Source organism: Rhamphochromis longiceps, linkage group LG7 (assembly GCF_057381845.1).
Source record: "Rhamphochromis longiceps isolate RC_006_pf linkage group LG7, R_longiceps_female_GT1.1, whole genome shotgun sequence".
Taxonomy (NCBI): domain Eukaryota; kingdom Metazoa; phylum Chordata; class Actinopteri; order Cichliformes; family Cichlidae; genus Rhamphochromis; species Rhamphochromis longiceps.
This window is the reverse complement of record NC_140563.1, coordinates 18,441,686-18,461,379: the sequence shown is the minus strand read 5'-3', so window position 1 is coordinate 18,461,379 and position 19,694 is coordinate 18,441,686. Positions and strand designations below refer to the sequence as shown.

The window sequence follows — 19,694 nt, the reverse complement described above, 5'->3', positions numbered from 1 at the left end:
CAGTTATCACTTGCCTTGTTCTTTCATAAATCAATCAGTCATACAAGACTAGATGTATTATCTCTTTTACAATAGGAAATCATAATGGAAACCAGAGACCTGAGAGACTTGATGACAATAAAGGAGAACTACCTCTAATAGAGTGAAAGACACAAAAAAGTGCCTTGGTTAAAGAAGAAAGATAGTACAAGTGAGAAATATATCAGGGATCACTTATTAGTTATGAGACGATCATCAGTATCTAACCAATAATTTCTGATCCAGGTGGTGTGGATGGTAGATAAAGAATATTTGCTACAGGACCAACTAGGAGATCCTATATTAGTGAACAAATATGTAATGAATTGGTTTATAACTGTCAGTCTAATTAACTCTTCACTACTCAGTCTGCAGCACAAAACAGTAAACACTGTTCACTGAAGCAGAATACTTAATAGTTACTTCAAGATTACTTCACCAGTACTGACTAGAAAGTAAAACAGCATCCCAGTACTTGAATCTGTCTCATTTTAGAGATGCTGTGGAACTTGATTTCTTGAGAAACTAAACAGCATCTAGACAGTGAGCTCTTCTGAACAATGTAAAAGCAGGATGTGGTGCTGTACTGCGGATAAATCAATGTCTACAACCACTAATGGGCCAGACAGCCTTATTTAGTGTGTGATCTTCCTATTGGTCATGTGATTTCCGTTTCCACTGTAAAAAAAAAAAAAAAAAAAAAAGGTTAGTATTGGAATTCATTGTAAATTCAGGCTGACTAGAACCACAGTTCTATTTTACAACCACAGCTGAAGCCCACTGGGAGTGTCTTTTAAATGCCTGAAAAACAGATTTTGGGTGGGGTATCACTTTAACAACCATCAAGTTAATTTCACTACAGCAGCCAAGGCTGTGTGGAAACACTGGCTGAATTCAGTGCCCTGAATGGCCCATTTTCATCGGTAGCTCGACTTTTGACAGGCTGGCGACCTACTCTGAAAAGCTCTCGAAGCTTTGGCAAAAACTTTCAAAATGTGTCCAAAAAAAGTATACTTTAGCCATTCTGACCCCAATGATTTGACCCCACAAATTCAGACTGATTAACTTGAAGCTAATGATGAAAACAGGACACCACCGCTGACATCTTAAATCCACTGGTGAAAGTTTTTGGGTCACACATTCTTAATAAGGAAACAGAAATGAGGCCATCTCACTAGTTTAATTAACATGTGTCCTACTGAAAGAAAAAAAAAAAAGACTCTGGATATCCAGTTCAACCACTGGATAAACCAGAAATAATTTGCCAAAAAAAGGTATATTTGAAGACATTCATGTGTTAAAGGGAGCTTTTGGAACTCTATAGATGGCGACTATATAGATTACTGTTTAACTTTAAATGCAAAGCCATCTTTTCTATACCTAGATGTATTTAAGGTTCTCCTTGCATGAATCCTGTATAATCTTGATGTTAAATGACTGAAGCCACTTGACTTGACAAAGCTCTAGAATAAAAAGACTATGCATAGCAAAAAGCACACAAAACACATATTACCTTCAAGATCCATTTATTTGAGTTGATACAGTACTACAGGGGCATCGTGTTGACCCGAGTTGACAGATTAAGACATTCTACAGGATTTCAGGAACTTTTATTGATTTGTCTCTCCTCAGATACTTGACCACCTCCTTCACAATGAGATGACACAACTCTATTTTAAAGAAGCAACAATATTTCTGTGTGCAGTGCGTCATGCACACAAAACACTAAAGTCCTAAGCAGGTCAAAGCATGAACATGAAGTACTTTGACATCAACTTTAAATGGCTTGATCAATAAATACAAGTATAAAAAAACCACATTGATAATAATTTTCATTATCAAATTTAAAAAAAGAAGAAAAAAAATCATGAAAGATACCAAAGGCACGCAACTTACAATACCTTGGCAGTCCAGGATCACCCACAGATTAAAAACAAATAAAACCAATAAAAGAAATTTTGGCAATATCCCGCAATAGTAAAAAGCTGTAACCAAAATAATGCTTAAATAACATAAAATACTAATTTATTATTATTGTCATAACAATATCCAGTCAAGTTTTCCTATGATTAGAATTTCTGCTAACTAACAGATATGCACCAGTTATTTCCAGTTTGGCAGAGTTAATGTTTTATCATCAGATTCTTTCCATTGATTTATTTCCTTTTTTTTTTTCCTCCTGGTGTTGTTCCAGCATATTTAGCCTCCCCTGCTTTGGTAGATGTGAAAATAAAAATTTCTTGCAGTCAGCTATTAGTAAAAATGTCAGTCTTTTGCTCTTTTTTCCAGCTAACACTTTCACCTGTGGGTATTCCAAAAACAGGGGGAAATGTGTGCGAGTTCACCAATTTCACACCAGATTTGGCTGTTTTTGTTTGTTTTTTGTTGTTGTTTTTTTCCTTTGGAGAGAAATTGTGACACTTCAAGGAAGGAAGTATTTTTTTTCTGCCATAACATAAAGCAATAAAAACATTTCTTATATTTTGGAAAATCAAAAACAGAAGCATAATAAAACAAAATACTAACATAGTATAATTTTTTCACTGTAAATCCAGTTGACAATATAATGCAATACAAAAGGCAATAAAATGCAATATAATACGCAGTGGGTCTTTCATTTGAGTCAGAACCCAGGACCTTTTCTTCGCACATGCCACCGCTGAAAACATTCAACACTTGATCTTTTTCCCTTGGGGTCCCCCACGACATGCTTTTCCACTCACATCATTTAACGTATCGGATGATGTCAGTCATCGTTCTCCAATTTTTGACATTTCTTTTGCTGCTGTTGAAAAGTGTATCACAATTTCTAAGGCCATACAGAAGACTGGGATCACACAATGACCCTCAAGACAAGCTATATCAACAGCCTCCAGCATCTCTGTTAGGGAATAACAGAAGAAAAATAAAGCAGGTCAAGCCAATGTGGGGATGATTTCATACACAGTGGGGGGGGGGGGAGATTCCTAAGAAAAATGCAAGGACTCTGACAAGCCCCTGACTCACCCATTCCCCTGAATCATTGTCAGTTTCATTACTTCTTTGGTATAAAACAAAAACTTTTCCTCTGCTCCTTCTATTCACTTTCTTTACTTTCACTAGTCTACGTTACAAAGCCTTCAAAAACTAAAACTATTCTAACACCTCGACCTTTTCTGCGTTTTACAGGAAAGACTGCTCTAATCTCACCACTGCTCCATGCATCACTCTTTCTCACACCTTTCTTCTCCCTCTAGCTATAAGTCTCTACGCGCCGCCTCTCTCTCACGCTCAAATGAAAACAATGGCTGGCTAATTGTGCTTGGTTGACATAATGAACTAGTATACACAGCTGGAGGGGCCGAGCACTGACCGCAGATCCCACCTGTGCTGACTCGGGCTGGGGCCAGTACAGATCTCTAGCACCAGCACGTCTCCTGCCTCCCTCTGAGGAATTTGCTGCGTCATCAGCGAGCTAAAACAAACCACCTTACTTAGCTCCTTTGAAGAGCTTGGGGTAAAATATTAACCAGCCCAGCAATGGAAAGCACCTAATCTTCTTTAGTGAAAAAAACCCCCAAAATATAAATAAATAAAAGAAAGAAAGAAACACCTCTTACTTTTTTCAGGTAGGCCCAAAAAATGTGAAAGAACTAGGGCTATAGCCAGACACATTCCAGGACTGTGAGATGTTGTCTGTGCTATCTCCCTTCACTAGATGTCCCACTAGGTGAGCCCCTCCAGACCTCTTGTCCTGCCAACAAAAGTATGTTCAACCAGGCCTTAACTGCCGACAAACCAAACTACAAACTTTAACACTGACAAAGACCACGGAGGAAGGATTTTTGTTTTCTTGGCCTGTAGATGCTGGTGTATCTGTGTGTAATTTCACCTGTGTAGAAGGAATGGGCTTTGATGGGGGGAAGGGAGTAAGTAGTTAGTCAGCTGTGCTATGAAGGCCCTGGGTCTCTCTACATTCACAAACAACATGATACAAAAAAGCACAACTGGTGACAGGTTGGCCTGGCTTTTCCCTCCACATTAAGGAAATGACATACATAATTTGTATTATGAATCAAAAAAAGGCACTTCCTACATATTTCCTAGTATCATAAACATATATAGGACATATGCTTTTATGAAGGTATACTTGCCTGCGTGTTGTACATACACAGACACAGTTATATATTGGGGTATATAGATGTTTCTCGTCACCGAGCAACATAATTATATATGTCAGTTCCACAAACACAGTTGGAGACAAGGAGCTTTGGACTCTTCCAGTAATAGCCAGCGCCCACCAGTTTTGCACTTAAAACTAAAGCTACAAAATATTAATAAATAATCAGCAATGCTATTTTTTTTTTTGGAACAAGACCCTGGTTTGTTTCATTTCTTTCTTTCTTTTTTTTAAAGGAAGTAAAGATCACAAAAGCATATGCTCCGTTTTGAGTTCTAAGGTGCTGTTGTGAACTCATACATGGAAATGGGTGATGTCTAAGCAGAGCCAACCAGTTTCTGATCGCTGCATTTGTGATTCTAACTTGCCTTCTTGCTGAATATGTAAACATGTTGAACACAGCAAAGTCTATGGGCGGGCCAAGAGAGCTGACTGGGTGGCATTCTCTCATGCCAGCTCTGTCTCTCTCCTGCACAGAAAACCTTAACTAAATGTTTTCTAGCCAGAGAAGTGTGCCTGCGTGTGTGTGAGTGCGTGTGTGCGAGTGTAGCGACGCATCTTTTCCATCGAGATTTCAACCCCATTTGAAAAAGCCACAAGCTACGAAAGGCCGATCCCAGTAACGCACTGGTCGTTAGTGTCACGCATACACATCTGTACACATACGCACACACAAACACACACTCGTGTTAAAATCCCTCTTCTTCTCTGTCTTCCACCCATCTATTAGTTGAGGTTGCTGCTGATGTCCAGGGCTTGCTGGTACACCTGAGTCATGTCCTCCAGGTCCCCCAACAAGGAGAAGCTGCCATTGTCCCCTGGGGAGCCTTTTGTTTTGGGGCCGCGGCTGAATTTGTGTCCCTGGATTGGCGGGGCTGCCTGGAAGCCTTTAAAGTTGGCGAGCTGCAGCAGGTTTTCAGCCGAGACACAAGCCCTGATGTTTGGGCGGAGGTGGGGTGTGGAAGGATGCCACTCGGCCCCGCTGAGGGAGCTGGGTGACAGGGACAGGACGGAGCTGTCCTCCCCCACTATGCTGGAGGGACGACTCTGACTGCGGGACAAACCAGAGTCGGTCGATGGAGGAGGCTCACCGAGGACTCCGGCCACCGTCGCTGATGAGGGAGGCCCGCTGTAGGTGGAGTACTTGCCATTTCGCTTCAAGATACCCTTTCTCCCCATGGCTCTCTTGGGTGGGGAGGTGGCTAGCAGAGACATGCTGGCGCCCCCTAAAAGCTCGGAGGACTCACTGCGCTCTGGGGAAGAGTAGTACCCTGATTCCCGTTGTTGGTTGTTCTTCAAGATGCCTTTTTTGGGCAGAGACGGCACGATCTTGGCTGGGGAGACTCCTCCCAGCGTCGGCTCCTCTTCCTCTCGGTCTGGGCTGGACGCCTCCTCTCCACCTTCAGCTTGCTGAGGCAGCGCTACCTGACCCAGCTCCACCTCTTCAGGACTTACAGATTGGTGCTCTTCGGTAACCCTGGTCTTCAGGATGCCTTTGGGTCTCTTTAGACCTGGCTTGTCCTCGCCTCCACTGTGCGTCTGTCCTGCCTCAACATTCTCCTTCTTGGACTTCTTGGGCCTCTGGCGCAGCAGCTGGGGCATGGCCGCAGCTTTGGCTCCAGAACCACGTGGCTCAGTGCGGTTCTGCCAGTCGATGAAACGGGCCAGCATGGGCGAGCCTCCGTGGTCGCGTTGGGTCTCGCAGTCACACACGCTGTTCTTCCAGCCCCAGTTCACCCACCAGTGATTGGCAATGTCCTCCACTGTAGCTCGACGCTCAGGATTCACCATCAGCATCCAGCGGATCAGTCCACGGGCATCTGGGAGTAAACAGAGATCTGTTGAGTGCTTCACGCTGCACATTATTTGACATACAAATACTAAAATCATATGCTATTGCTTTTTCATTTCAAAGACTGTTACACCTATACCAAAAACATGAATCACTGAGTATTTTTCAAGAGTATTTTTTTTTCCACAAAAAGTTGCTCTTTTTAGCACAAAAAGTTATATTTTGTTTCCATTGTAGTTTATTCAAAAATCATGTTACCAGCAAATGAATAAGAAGTATAATGTCTTGTTGCTCAGCTAAGATGTGCTTCTTTATGCTGTCTGGATAAAAGCGTCACTGTTTATCATGTGTAATGCAATTTGCATCCACTACATGTGAACATCCAGAGCGCTCTGATCCATGCTTCCCCAAACAGCGTATGAACAAACATCTTAAAGGCTTTCATATTCTTCTGGAATTTATGAGAAAAAGAGTCCTCGTGGTTTCTATCTGCAGCACAGCTGAATTAGATTTGCCAATTACAGTTTATGCTATTGTTTTACACAGCGCACTGAAATCAGGTGTGTTTCCTAACATGACCCAAACCAAAAGGAATGCAAGCTGAGCCAAAAGTTCCAGCAGTACCTGAGGACTGAGTGGGCTCTTTGTACTCGCCGTTGCTAATCTGGCGAATGAGGTTCTTGTGGTCTCCCCCATCAAACGGCATAGTTCCATAGACCAGGGTATACAGCAGCACCCCAAGGGCCCAGCTGTCCACCTGGAGGAAACAGTGATTAGTGATTCATGGCATTAAAAAAATGGATGCTGTGAAATGAGCTGAGTAGACTGGGCTTTGAGTTACTCTACACACCAATAAGCAATATGATATGATGTTGTTTCTCCAGCAGGCCTCTCAAAGACATAATGACAACGGCAGGTATTTTGGTGGGCCATGACTTGTTTGTGCACAGACACATTACACTCTCTCACAATATAATGTGGCTTTCAAAAATGTTACATAACACTTGGTGTTTTGAGGAGGTGCAGAGTGGTGGGAGCGGAAGAGGGTAATGAGACCAGCAGAGATAGCAACTGTGATATGCTGAGCTCCTGACAGTCGCTAAAGACATGCAGTTGACGTGTGTGTGTGTGTTTGTGTGACTGAGAGAGAGAGAGAAACAAAGAGCATGGCACAGAATAAGTGTACAGACTGTAGTTGGGGGCAGATACAGTGGGCTGTGATTTTAATGAGGGCAGCTAAAGTTTTGAGACGTAATCAATGACCAGCATCGTGAATGTTTCACTCTTTGTGTCATCGTCGGTCCATTCCTGAGTATGCGACAGGCCACTCACTATTGTCATGCTCTATTTTTGTTGTCTTTGCTCGCTGTAATTTGTGGCCTCATCCCAGCTGTGGTTCTATAATTTTGTTTTTAGCACTCTCGAGTAAATTACAGTGAATCGCACTAAATTGAACGGTTTGACTACGAAATCTAAAAATTCAACATCCCCCCCCTCCTCCTTGTTGCTTTGTTTTATCCATCTGATGTAATTGTAGTGACAACGCCCTTCGGAGTGACTCTGCACTTGCAGAATGAGTGGTTTTGGGGAGACATTTTCACTGTTTCTTTCACCAAAAGTATTTGTTTAGACAGCGCTTGCGCTTTGAGGCTGGGGAGCTCATTCCAATCCAGTTAATCTGAAGACAGAGTGAGAAAAACGATCCCCTGGTTCCTCACTTCAAAGACCCCTGAATATTGTAGGAAAGGGAGGACAGGGGAGGGATGCTGACCCAAAAGAGAGAGACCTCCCTTGGACTATGGACTAATCCCATCAAAGGGCCTGAGAAGAAAGTCTACCCACCAGTTTGTATATTGACTACATGATGATTGTAATCACTAGCGGTTCATCCCAAAATGAATTTTCAGGGAGGGCAATAAATGATTAAATTTCTATTTCCGCTGAGACTCACCTCCGGGCCACGGTATGGTCTCCCATTGACGATCTCCGGTGAAGCATATAGGGGGCTACCGCAGAAGGTTTGCAGTAGCTTGTCTTTATGGTAGAGGTTGGACAGCCCAAAATCAGCAATCTGTGAACACAAGGCCAAGTTAGAATTTCAGGTCATATTATTTCTTTTCCCTCACGCAAAGATCATTTGAGACAAGGCTTTGGCTGCCAACACATCCCAGACCATCACAAGAGGCAAGGTTACCTTAATATTACAGTTTTCATCCAGTAGCACATTTTCCAGTTTCAGATCCCTGTGCACTACTCCATTCTGCAGTGAGAAAAAAGAAAAAGATTGATGCATGCATCAGCTCATTTTTCATTAAAGAGGGTTCCAAGCAATAAACAGTCCATTGCATTTGTATGTATGTGTGATTTACTTTGACAAAGATAGCTTGAGGAAATCAAGACAGCCTGTTGGCTTAGTACTCTTTAATTGGTCCTGTCCCCTCGAAGATCTTCAAGCTGACATCTGCTGGGACTTTCTTTTAAATCAGCTCAAATGTGTGACATAAACATGAGCCTGTAATTATCTCCCAGTATGAATTATGTTCTCAGAGCATCATGGGATAAAACAGCGACTATGCTGTTAATGCACGGGTTGGGGAAAAAAAATCCAGGAATTAACATGTGGTACGCAGACAGACAGAACCCAGCTCAGATGCAGAGGAGTGACTTCATCCGTCACCCCCCGCCTGTTTGCGCAGCTCAGCATTGCATCTCCTGTCGGTGACTGTCTAACACGGTGCTCATTTTCACATGACTCTGATTGGTGAACACAAGGAAGAAGTGGTTGGTTGCTTGTTGTGCCTGTGACTCACACCACCCCACCCAGCAAGGGGTTGCGCTTGGTGGTAATGACTCATCATTCATGGCTGTCTGGGACCAATCTGTGAACCAATCGTCTATCATCTGATAACTTAGCCTCTGGGGGCAAAGGCTGGCGTTTTGGGGAAGATATACAGGTAATGGACAATTGACATTCAGGCCAGGACGTCCTGTTTAGCGCCGCGGCCATGACTTAGAGTCTGATAATGAAAGCAAATTCTTTTTTTAAAAAAAGAAAAGGGGAGCATTTATAGAGATTAGTCTGGGAGTCCCCTAGCTGAAGACTATGACATCATCCCTATCTACAGCTGGGAAAAGTGTGACAAGTGGGGAGCCAATGGGATCTTTGGGTTTTAAGCAGAGTAAGTGAGGTGTGGATGTGGGTGTGAACCAAACTTAATCTCTGGAGAATGACTCTGGGGGTAGCTCAGGACATCAGTCCGTGTGTGTGCGGCAAGATTTGAGCACAGATTTAAAGACAGGGCCTGTTTGTTGCCCTGCTCTGTAATGGGAGGGTAAGCCTGAATTAAACTGGCCTGCATTCTATCTTCACTCAGAAACAGATGACTCTCTACAACCAGTGCGCCAAGAACAGCACACCGTGCAGGGCTGGCAGATTATACTAGCTATGCGTCTGAATGTGTGAGGGGAATGGTGAAGGATAAATTAAGGACTTAAAGTCTTTATGTGTGTAAGAGACACAGAGCACAGCGTGCACAAGCTGAAGGCACGGATGAGTTTTCTCACCTTGTGACAGTGGTGCACGGCGGAGACTATCTGTCTGAAGAAGCGCCGCGTCTCCCGCTCGCTCAGGCGCCGACGCTCGCTAATGTAGTCATACAGCTCGCCCTTGCTGGCATACTCCATCACAATCACGATCTTGTCCTTGTTCTCAAACACTGAGAAATGATAAGAAAATAGCAACACATTATTACCGACTTTCCAAAAACATAGAGGTATGGGAGGACAGCTTCTTAAGTCTGCCCAGGTTCATTTTGCCTTCTTAATAAAAATATTAATGAGCATTATTAAGTAAAAAAGCAGGGAAAAAAAACGTTTACTCCGCCCTTTGTTTTTTTTGGAGGGAATTGGGAATCCAAATTCCAAAGCAACACATTACATCTCTACATTTCTCCCAGGGTTACATCACCCAGACCCCACCTCATGTGCCTGGCTCCTTCACAACACTACAGCAGGGAGGGGCTGTTAACTCAATCAGGCCTTGCTCAGAGAGCAGAGCAAGTGGAGAGCAGTGAAAACAGACCACAAAAAAAAAAAAGAAAAGGAGAAAGAGTTACCTTCACAGGCTCAGGTGGAGGTTCTGCTACAGCTTGAGCTTTGCATCATGTTGCCACTTTTCACAACACAGTCCGATATTTCTAACAACCAACCTATATTCTTCTATCTTCTGTACCTACTCTTACAAAGCAGGCTTTTTCTCTTTTGGACCTTGAATTTTTATTACGACCGAAGCAAAATGAATAAACCTGGTGACACGTGTGCTGATTTTTAGAGGAATGCTGTTTCATTTTTATCGCCATTGAAATACAGCTCACCAGACATATCATTGTGTGTCAGTTTTTAGCCATCCGCTATATAATTTCAGTTTGGCAACATGCTTCTTGGCATGAAGAGTATGACAGCGGTTAGGGAGAGAGAGGAGAAGAAGAGAGAGGGGAAAAAAGGCTAGAAAAACACAGTCAGCCATGTTGCTACATATTGTCCGTGTTGATTTTCCCACACAGCAGGGTCACTGAGGTGGGGGCCTCCGCTTTCTGTACTCTTGAGTGAGCACCTTCACAGTCTGTCACACTACTTTCCTCAGCACCCCACCCCTCCTCTCCTGGGGTTCTTTTAAAGATATAATCCTCTACAAAAACACACAGTTGCTGAGTGATGGTAATGCTCCCTGATTGTGACTGTCTGGCAGCTCGGGAAATAACAGACGGGATGTAAGCCAAGCACTTGGGAGGGCAAAAGCAGACTCAGCTCTCTGATTGGTGGACAGAGGAGTGACCTGGGGTGACATTCACGGCGAACCTTGATGGGGTTAGGCTGGGGGAGCCAATTCTCAGCTTGCACTCCCATTTACCTTTGAGCACTTGCGGTGAGGTAATTACCTGGCTTACATAACTCGGGTTTGTTACAGCCCACTGGGCACGCCAGCCACCACTAAAGCCTCGCTGTCACTCACTGGGCTTTGTTCACAGGTCATGCCCTCACATCTGACTAATTAGCGCCTATTGTCCTAGTGTCTGCACTGATGATAGACTGTTGTTGAAAACTTGCACAAGGGCCAAAGAGTCACACAGAGGAGTGGAGGGATAATTCTACAGTAGGCCATAAACAAGCACATTTTAATTAATCTGTAGGGTATTTTTCCCTTTGTTTATCATGTTTACTTAAGATATTTGGAGATATAGGCTGATTTTTGCCTAGATTTAGCTGACAAATTTAACACCATTGCAAATATAGTCAGCGACTTAGCTTAGCTTAGCACAAAATCTGGAAGCAGCACTGAGAAAGTGAACTCCTGCCAAGGTAACAGAATTGGCAAGATCTTAGCTTTAGCTTTGTATTTTCTGTGGGGACACAAGAAGAGTGATCATTTTTTATTTTGTTGTAAGAAGGTAAATTTCTAAAGATTCCCCTCACGCTGAAGGGTTTGGGTTTTTTTCCCCCCTGGCTGAATCAGTTCATGCTGCTTGAGCATTTTGTAGGGTTGACTATTTCTCTTAAAAGGAGGGCACTGCATAGCTTCGCCTGAGGAGCAAAGAGCAAAAAAAAAAAAAAAAAAAAACTTTAAATGTCCCCACGCAGCATGCTGATGGATGCAGAATGTGAGGGAGTGGTAAAAATCAATCTTCACGCACACATCTGGTTCAGCTTTGCTTCACACAAGGCAGTTAGCAGGGGCTGTTGAAGAGGGTGTTGCCGGATACACAAATCTTTAGGCCTCCTATACATCTCTAAAGCAAGGCTGGGCGGAGGCCAGGCCACAACAGTAAACGCTGGGTTTGAGGAGAAACACCAAAGAGCGAGAGCAATGAGTCTGGTTAGGTTTGTTGGTAGAATTGACTGCTTTTAAAGGAAGGCAGCACACATAGAAACACCATGCAGGCTCGCCTGAGTTTATAAAGCTGGCTGTTCTTTAATCATTCTCTTGCAAAACACATAAAATTCATCGGTAATTCAGCCCTCTGACCGACTACTGGCACGTTCCCATGACAAATAGTTATGTTTGTTACATATACACATTGCTGATAATGAACTAAGGACTTTGAAAATGAACAAAGGACAGTGGCTAAGCCAGTTAGGGAAGTACCACACAGCCTGCAGCCGCTATGCCAGGGCAGCTAACCTGAAAATGGCATTGAAACTGTTGCTATGTTGACACAATAGTCACGAGTCACAAATCACATGACAAAAAAACAAACAAACAAAAAAACACACTGCAGTGCGTTGTGAATGTAGGAGACGGAAAACAGACCCATACTACATATTATCAGATGATTAATTGCAAGCACTATGTTGAAAAAAATCAATGGGAACTGTTCAACCTTTAGAGTCGCCATCAATTCTAATCTAATGTTTTCTTCCGGTGATGTAAAGGTCATTCATGAGGACTCATCAAAAAAAGGAGGCCCAAAACAATAAATATGTTGTCAATGTCTGACTTGAAGTCTTTGATATTTAGTGAACTGCTTCCTGGGGTAGACATATGTTGATATTGCTCCAAGGGAAGGCTTATGGTCTTTCCTCCTGCTGCATAGCACTGGATTGGAGTCAGACGGGGAGCAAGCCCGGGTGACTGAGGCCAATCCAGAGTCTCCTGAGCTACACACACAAAGGTTCATACACTGAGATAAATATACTGGGATTTATACAGACACATATGTGCAGACACACACACATGCACGAGTATAGTCTGGTTCCCAGCTGCTGTTGTCTCTAAGTATCAGCAGATGTCTGGCCCTGAGATCAAGACCAGAGAAGACAAGGGGATGTGACCTCTTAGATGTGGGAGAGGCAATCCCTTAGAATATCACCCCTCTTATAAACACAAACTTTCACAAATGTGAATGCAATACACACACACACACACACACACACACACACACACACACACACACACACACACACACACACACACACACACACACACAAAGAGAAGAATCCAGATGTAAATTGTCAAAGTCATCCAGACTTTTACTAGACCAGGCAGCCAGACGGGAAGAAGATTAATAACATCCCAGAGCTGTAGTCCAGGACTTATTATGACATCTGCATGTCATAACATGACAGTCCTACAGCTCGGCCACGAGTGCTAAATGAGCTGATGGAGGGAAGAATTCTGGACATGTGTGATTTTGTTTGCATGTTCAAATTAAATAAGTGTCCATGATTTGTCACAGGTAGACATTCAAAGACCCTCACCTTCATATATAGAGATGATGTGGGGGTGGCGGAGGGACGACATGATCTCAATCTCTCGGCGAATGTGTACCATGTCCTGCTCATCCTTAATCTTCTCCTTCCGAATGGACTTGATAGCCACCTGGAAAGAGAGGACAAACACTTTTCACTCATGTGACTTCAGCAGCAAAGGAAAAAAAGCAAAAAACAAACAAACAAACAAGCAAACAAAAATCCCCCGCCTAGATATACAGTATCTTGAATGTGTCACATTTAACAGTTTAAAGTAAAAGCAGATTTGTCTTTTTTTCCAAGAAAATTGATTTGAAAAATAGGCTGATTTAATCTGGGAAGAAACGTGACTGCAGAAAGTCACTGAAATGAGATTAAGCTGCAACAGATTTATCTGTCACATGCGATTTGTTATCAGTGAACTTTAAATTGTACACTTCATCCACAGTACATGGTGCACGTCATGAGATGTCAGTCTGCACACAATGCTTGATTTCATTATCAAAGAAAAACAAACCTCCCCTGTCCACCTACAGAGACTTTTAATAACCTTTGACCTTACGAAGCCTTGCTGAGGTCAAACTATTGCAAACTGAAACACAAGTACCAACATTGTGGCCTGTTTTGATATTCAATCATCATGATTACAGAAGCATCAGAGGACAGATTCACACAGTGCAACATGGCAGTTTCCATAGTAAAGACTTCTCTGGGAGCAGCTGTTGTTAACTAATCGCCTGTGTCCAAAATCACTCCCCTGACTCAGTCATTCCCTCATCAGTATATAATGGTCACTCAATAGTTCACTCAATACGGCGCGCTATCTTGGAAACAGGGAGCGTTTTCGGAGCCAGTCTGGAACTCTGCAGCCATACTAGCACATAGTAGCGCTTTGTGTGAAATGCTAAAGTCTTCATGCTAATAAAACTATGCTGATATAATTATAAGGTTTAATTTAAGCAGTCATGGTCACTATTCTGCTTTGCTGTGTTAGCAAGCTAACATCTGTGCATTAGCACAACACACAGTGCAGCTTAGGCTGATGGAAATGCCATTAGGTTTGCAGGAATTTGGCAATAAGGTAATGGTTAGGCAAATAGCCTCTAAAGTACTGCCGTTCATCCAAATTGGTGCATGGATGTCTGCACTAACTGCCACTCCAACAACTGTGGAGAAATTTCTTTCGAAATCCCAACCACGTACAGCAGGCGCGGGGTAGAAAAGCCTATAAAGTCTGCACCATGTATCCCTAAAAAGCAGTGAGAAAGGTGTTAAGTGTTCACCGATTTTAAGAAGAGGAAAGAGAGAGCTGAAGGTTAGAGTGATCCTCCATCAATCGGTCAGTATTAACTTACAAAGCAAATTTCCTCCCTTGTCAAAAGTCCCCGAGAAGACCCTAACCACTACCCCCGCCTTGTATGTTTAGTTATTCTGATTAAACACAGCTAATGGCCCGTATTCGAAAAAGCCTGAAAAGATGGCCTGCTGAGAGTTTTATGGAGGTATCAGGAGAACGGGCAGGGGATGAGGAAGTGATTCACTCCTTGCCGTGCCAAATGGGCCCGTTAAAAGGAGCTTAACAGTCAACAATGACACTTGATTTGATGATTCTTCAGTGTCATGGCAAAGCCAATTCAGTTAAGAGTCAGCCGCAACAGGATGCATTCAAACCACTAACCTATGTACTCCATAAATGAGAGGTTAGCATCCTTCTTCAAATAAACCAGTGGAGAGCCCACGGTCTAGCACATCATTCTTGTAGCCTAAACAATCTGGATTGAGCCCCGAGTTGTTCTTTGATCAGGTCTGTAAAGCATCTTTTCACTCTGAATTATGTTAGTTTAAACTTTTGTCCTCCTGACTAAACTGCAGTATTCTGTGGAGCCCAGCTTTATTCCATTCAGCGAAAAACCACAGGCAGTAGCGAGTGCCAAGCTAATTACCGTGTACATCAATAAAAATAACCCCAAACCGGAATAGCTGCCTTCCAGAGCATGCCTTGATTACATAGAATTTAAAGAAATGATACCATAATAAACAAGCCAGGGTCCAGGGGGTTCACATGCTGTGTTCATAATTGGGAAAAGTTGTTTGTGTCTTAACACTGATGTTTTCCTTTACCTCATCAAAATCATCAGGATTTTATCACTGATCCCCAAAACGTGACTGACACTTGACTTTGCAAAGCTGAATGCAGCTTGCCTTTTTCAGTTGTTGTGGGATGGATGGATGCATGCATGCAAAAAATACCTGATTTTTTTTAAATTAGGGAATGAACTAAGAAATTGCCTACAAAAGTTACACACAAAGACAAGTAAAATGTGTAGAGAAGTTAATTCTACACTGCATGATAAATCAGTGAATGAGACAGTTCCCCAATATTGGGCTAGAAAGCCAGATATCTTTTGTGTATCTCCTCATGTTGCTTTGCCCTGACCTTGATGCGGATCATTACACAGGACCGCAGATCAGCTACTTGCCAGCTGGCGGAGCTGGCTGACGCAGCTACGCTTGTTCTTAAGTGGACCCCCCTATTACTGTCACTCACAGTAAACGGGCGCTGCACTGCTGCCCACGTCGGTCCCTGCCAGGTATGGGGCGGCCTCGTCTGCCCCTCCCGTCGTCCAGACTTTGTTCTCAAAAGAGCTCGTTTGAAGTGAAAGTCCATGTTTCGCTTCAGCGGAGCCTGACATCGTTCTGGGCTTTCTCAGGCCATTAAAATAGATGAAGTATTCATCACAAACTCACTCGTCCCTGCATTGTCTAAAGATCATGATCATCTGTCGTATTGACTGTGTCTGAGTCAGACTTAGGAGGAGGCAGAGAGAGGGAGAGTGAGTGGGAGAAAGAGGCCCGTCACTTTTCCAGAGAAGTGTATTCTCAAACAGAGCCAGGAATCATAATGCCTCATCAGCTGTACAACATAGAAAATAACAGAGGAATGCCAATGTTTTTCCCTCTTGCGTACCTCCCTATTGAGTCCATTGTTGGGGAATGATGTAATCTGGTGCTTTAAGCACATATTAATATGACTCTTTACCCCTTTTAACTGAGCCGGTTTCTCTCTTGTTATGGTGGTGAGCTTCCCTGTATCTCTGTGCTAACTCCCCAGCCCCTGTCTGTGATGGATCCTCCATACAGGATATTAACATTACCTTCTAAATCTAATTTCCTGCTGTGGATGGCCTTTCATGTGTCAGTGTCCATTATAGGCCTGACTGTCACCATAACCTTTTCACTATAGTCCTCTCTAGATGGCATGTAATACTTAATGCAGCTATTTGAAACATAGCCACAGGTCTCCTTTTACCTTTCACACACATGCACAGAAACACGGGTTGTGCACATCCCACAAAGCCACACCAAGTTCTCTGTGATCTGCTGCACTTCACTTAATGTTAGGTGTTTGTGTTTTTTACTGAGCGTGCAAATTGTACAACAAACGGGCTTCCAGGTGAAACCAGCTCTACTTTCACTGACATGCTGAATATGCTTGCATCTAATCTGTCGTTCGTTATTCCCATGTGTGTGCATGCACACACAGAGAGCTTCATCAGTTTATCTCTCCACTTTGTTCTTCTCACTGGGTCTGTGGAACAAGCCAGGAAAAGGTTCAGGGCAGCTGAGATGATTAAATAACGTTCTCACCACACTGGTTTACATGCCAAATGGACACAAGGGACTCCCTCTGGATCAGAGGTCAAGTAAACTCTAGCAGCGTAGTGCCATATGCATAAGCTGCGAGATGGTGAGTACTCTATGTGCACAGACTTGGGTCCCATATTAATAGTTCTCTATTTTAAGTTTTAATGCTAAGCTCAGCTCAGTGCTGTAGATAATAGGAGAACTGGAGCCACTGGGCTATAGTTTTTTGACTTACACATAAGTATGTTGGGTTTATTTATATATTTAGTGACTGGGAAGTAGTGCTTTATGGCTTAGTAACAAAAATATAATAAACTTGCCAACTATTTGACAAACATTGTCAATTATTTAACAAAAGATTTCCAATATATCCAAAGCCAACAATCATGCAATACACTTTGACCTGTCCAGTTAGTACAATTGCACAGTTTTATGATGCTAGTGAAATTACATTAATTCATATTACACTTGCTACCATGGCAATAATGCCGAAAAACAAACGGAAGAAAGGAGAAGCTGGCAAGTGGGACAGGTCAAACAGGAATGTCGTACCAGGGGGTTTGCTGCCCCCCTTCCCCTATTAAACATGCATTTGCCAGGAGCTATGAATCCGCTGGGGGACATTGTTGGCCTGTACTAAGTTTCAGTGGAAATTTCCTCATGCCCTGCCAGAATGGGCACTGGGGTCATATTTTGCCACATGTGGAAATAGTTGGTAGAGATCTGCCGGTCTGCAAGGACATCACAGCGGATGGTGGGTTTACTGCCACAAATATACAGTTCATCACTTTCAAATAAAAGAAACGCAAAGTGCCAGACTGAGCCATGCAGGGAAAAAAAAACTTGGCACTTTAAAAATAGAAACAAAACGGGAAGGGAAAAACTGTACGGCACTGTGCAGAGTGATGAAACAGTACAAGTAACCTACTACTTTAAAGACTGAGACTATGTCAAATGCTGGTCATTCGCATAAGAGTGAATTTGGGGTTGATCTGAACTTTGCAATGCATGTCTTAAAAACTTTACAAATTATGAATGAGCGTGGACGCAGGACACTTCTGGGGAACTTTTGTGAAGCTTGTGAGGGTCAGACAAGTCCCCATAAGTCTGTCAGTAGCCGGAATTGCACTCCGGCATCCGGTCGTGAGGCCCTGCATGTGTGCAGCGTAACTCCCTGGCCCCACTGGCCTTTTTGGAGCATGGTGGGGGAATTCCCAGCGGGGGTAGGTCGTGCACACGCGTCTGGGAGCAACAAACCACTTAATTTGGGACCAGTGCTGTTTGTAGTGGCTGCTAAAGGGCGTTACAGAAGTATTGTGAATTACAAGCGTCTGGGTTTACTAAAAGCATCGTGACAGATGTTTGCAGCTGCTTGTGTAAATGGCTCACCTCTCTGCCAGAGTGCCGCTCAATGGCCTTCTTGACTTTGCCATAGGTGCCTCTTCCCAGCGTCTCCAGCAGCTCGTAGCGATGCTTCAGGTTGTGCTTGTGATGGTGTTTCTTCACGCCCGAGTTTCTCCGTCCATCACCACTCGTCGGGGTCTCCTCAGGTGAGCTGCCGGCAGGTGGAGTTGAAGGTGGTGGTGCAGCGGAGGGCTCACCCGCCGAGCTTTGGCCCTTCTGGGCCTCGGGACGGGTGCCCCCCCGGTGCGACGATAAATAAGCGGTTTCCATCTCACTATAAGGAAGGGTTTAAAACAGCCTTCCCACTGTTAAATATATCACTACCTACCTAAAAAATAAATCGATAATATAATACTTATAGGCCTAATAATAGTAATAATAAATAAATAAATTACAAGGAACGACGCCAGTCATGTTATCACACGTGGAAACTGACATTTCCAGATTGTCTCAGTTGATCAATAGGCTTTGATCATAGTGGCCAGAGATCTCTCCTTCTACCTATTCATATTAATAATTGCTATATACTAAAGGATTACTACATGAGCGCGGAAGTCTAAAAGGATCGGACCTTAATAACCTGGTACATACTCTATCATTGGTTAAAAATACATTCTAGTGCCAATATAGTTAAAAAATATAGTGTATTATTCAGATTTCGACAGCAGGCTGCATGCCGGAAGCTCAGCACACTTTCGATTCAGAGATGCTATACTGGCTATAAATATGTGCAAGCTCTCTATCCCATTAAAATAAAATAAAATAAAATAAAATAAGACAGCCTAAATAAATTGCTACGATCCCCTTACTCCTCAATTTACTCGCATGATCTGGCTGTGGTTAGCTCTGGCTCGTTCACATCATCTGTCGTCCCAAACACTGCCAACATCACGAGAAAGGCGAGAAAGCTGCGACGAAACCGGCGTTTTGGATGAAGATGACCCTCATTTTGTCCACGGCCCAGGTAAAGCTCCTCATTCATCAGGACTCTGTCTATTGTGCGACTGCATGCTCCGAGCCGGGGTCGACGGTGGTGAAAGTGCGCTGGGATCGGACTCTATCTGAAGCTGAGACGTTTTGGATATTGCCATGGTCGTTTCACTGCTCCCCCTCTTTTTCTTCGTGGCCTTCTTGTTTCTCCTTCCCTTTCTTTCTCTATCTCCAGCGTGAGGGGCTGTGAAGAAGGAATGCGAGAGGATCCGAGACCGGAGGCGGAGTTTAGGCAGATCTCCTCCTTCCCTGTCCTTTCGCTTCCCTTCTGTCTTTGTGCTCCCCTCATCATTCCCTCTCACATCTTTTATGATATGCCGAGTCTCACGGGCGTAGCCAGCGATCATGTGCACGGGAGGTGACACCTCCCTCCCCCCACCCTCAATGCCCTTTGTGTCTTATTGCCACTGTCACCCCTTCTACCAGACAGATCTGCAGTTC

General features: G+C 43.5%; 1 protein-coding gene across 1 annotated transcript; it reads right to left on the bottom strand.

The window, feature by feature from the left end:
• Nucleotides 1-1,527: 1,527 nt before the first annotated feature.
• On the bottom strand, nucleotides 1,528-19,544 carry nuak1b (NUAK family, SNF1-like kinase, 1b). The gene is made up of 7 exons (XM_085412688.1): nucleotides 18,249-19,544; nucleotides 13,224-13,344; nucleotides 9,534-9,685; nucleotides 8,164-8,229; nucleotides 7,921-8,040; nucleotides 6,594-6,726; nucleotides 1,528-5,997 (listed from the first exon to the last, which is right to left on the bottom strand). The coding sequence occupies exons 1-7, from the start codon at nucleotides 18,531-18,533 to the stop codon at nucleotides 4,904-4,906; spliced, it is 1,971 nt and encodes a 656-aa protein (XP_085268814.1). The 5' UTR covers nucleotides 18,534-19,544; the 3' UTR covers nucleotides 1,528-4,903.
• Nucleotides 19,545-19,694: the final 150 nt, after the last annotated feature.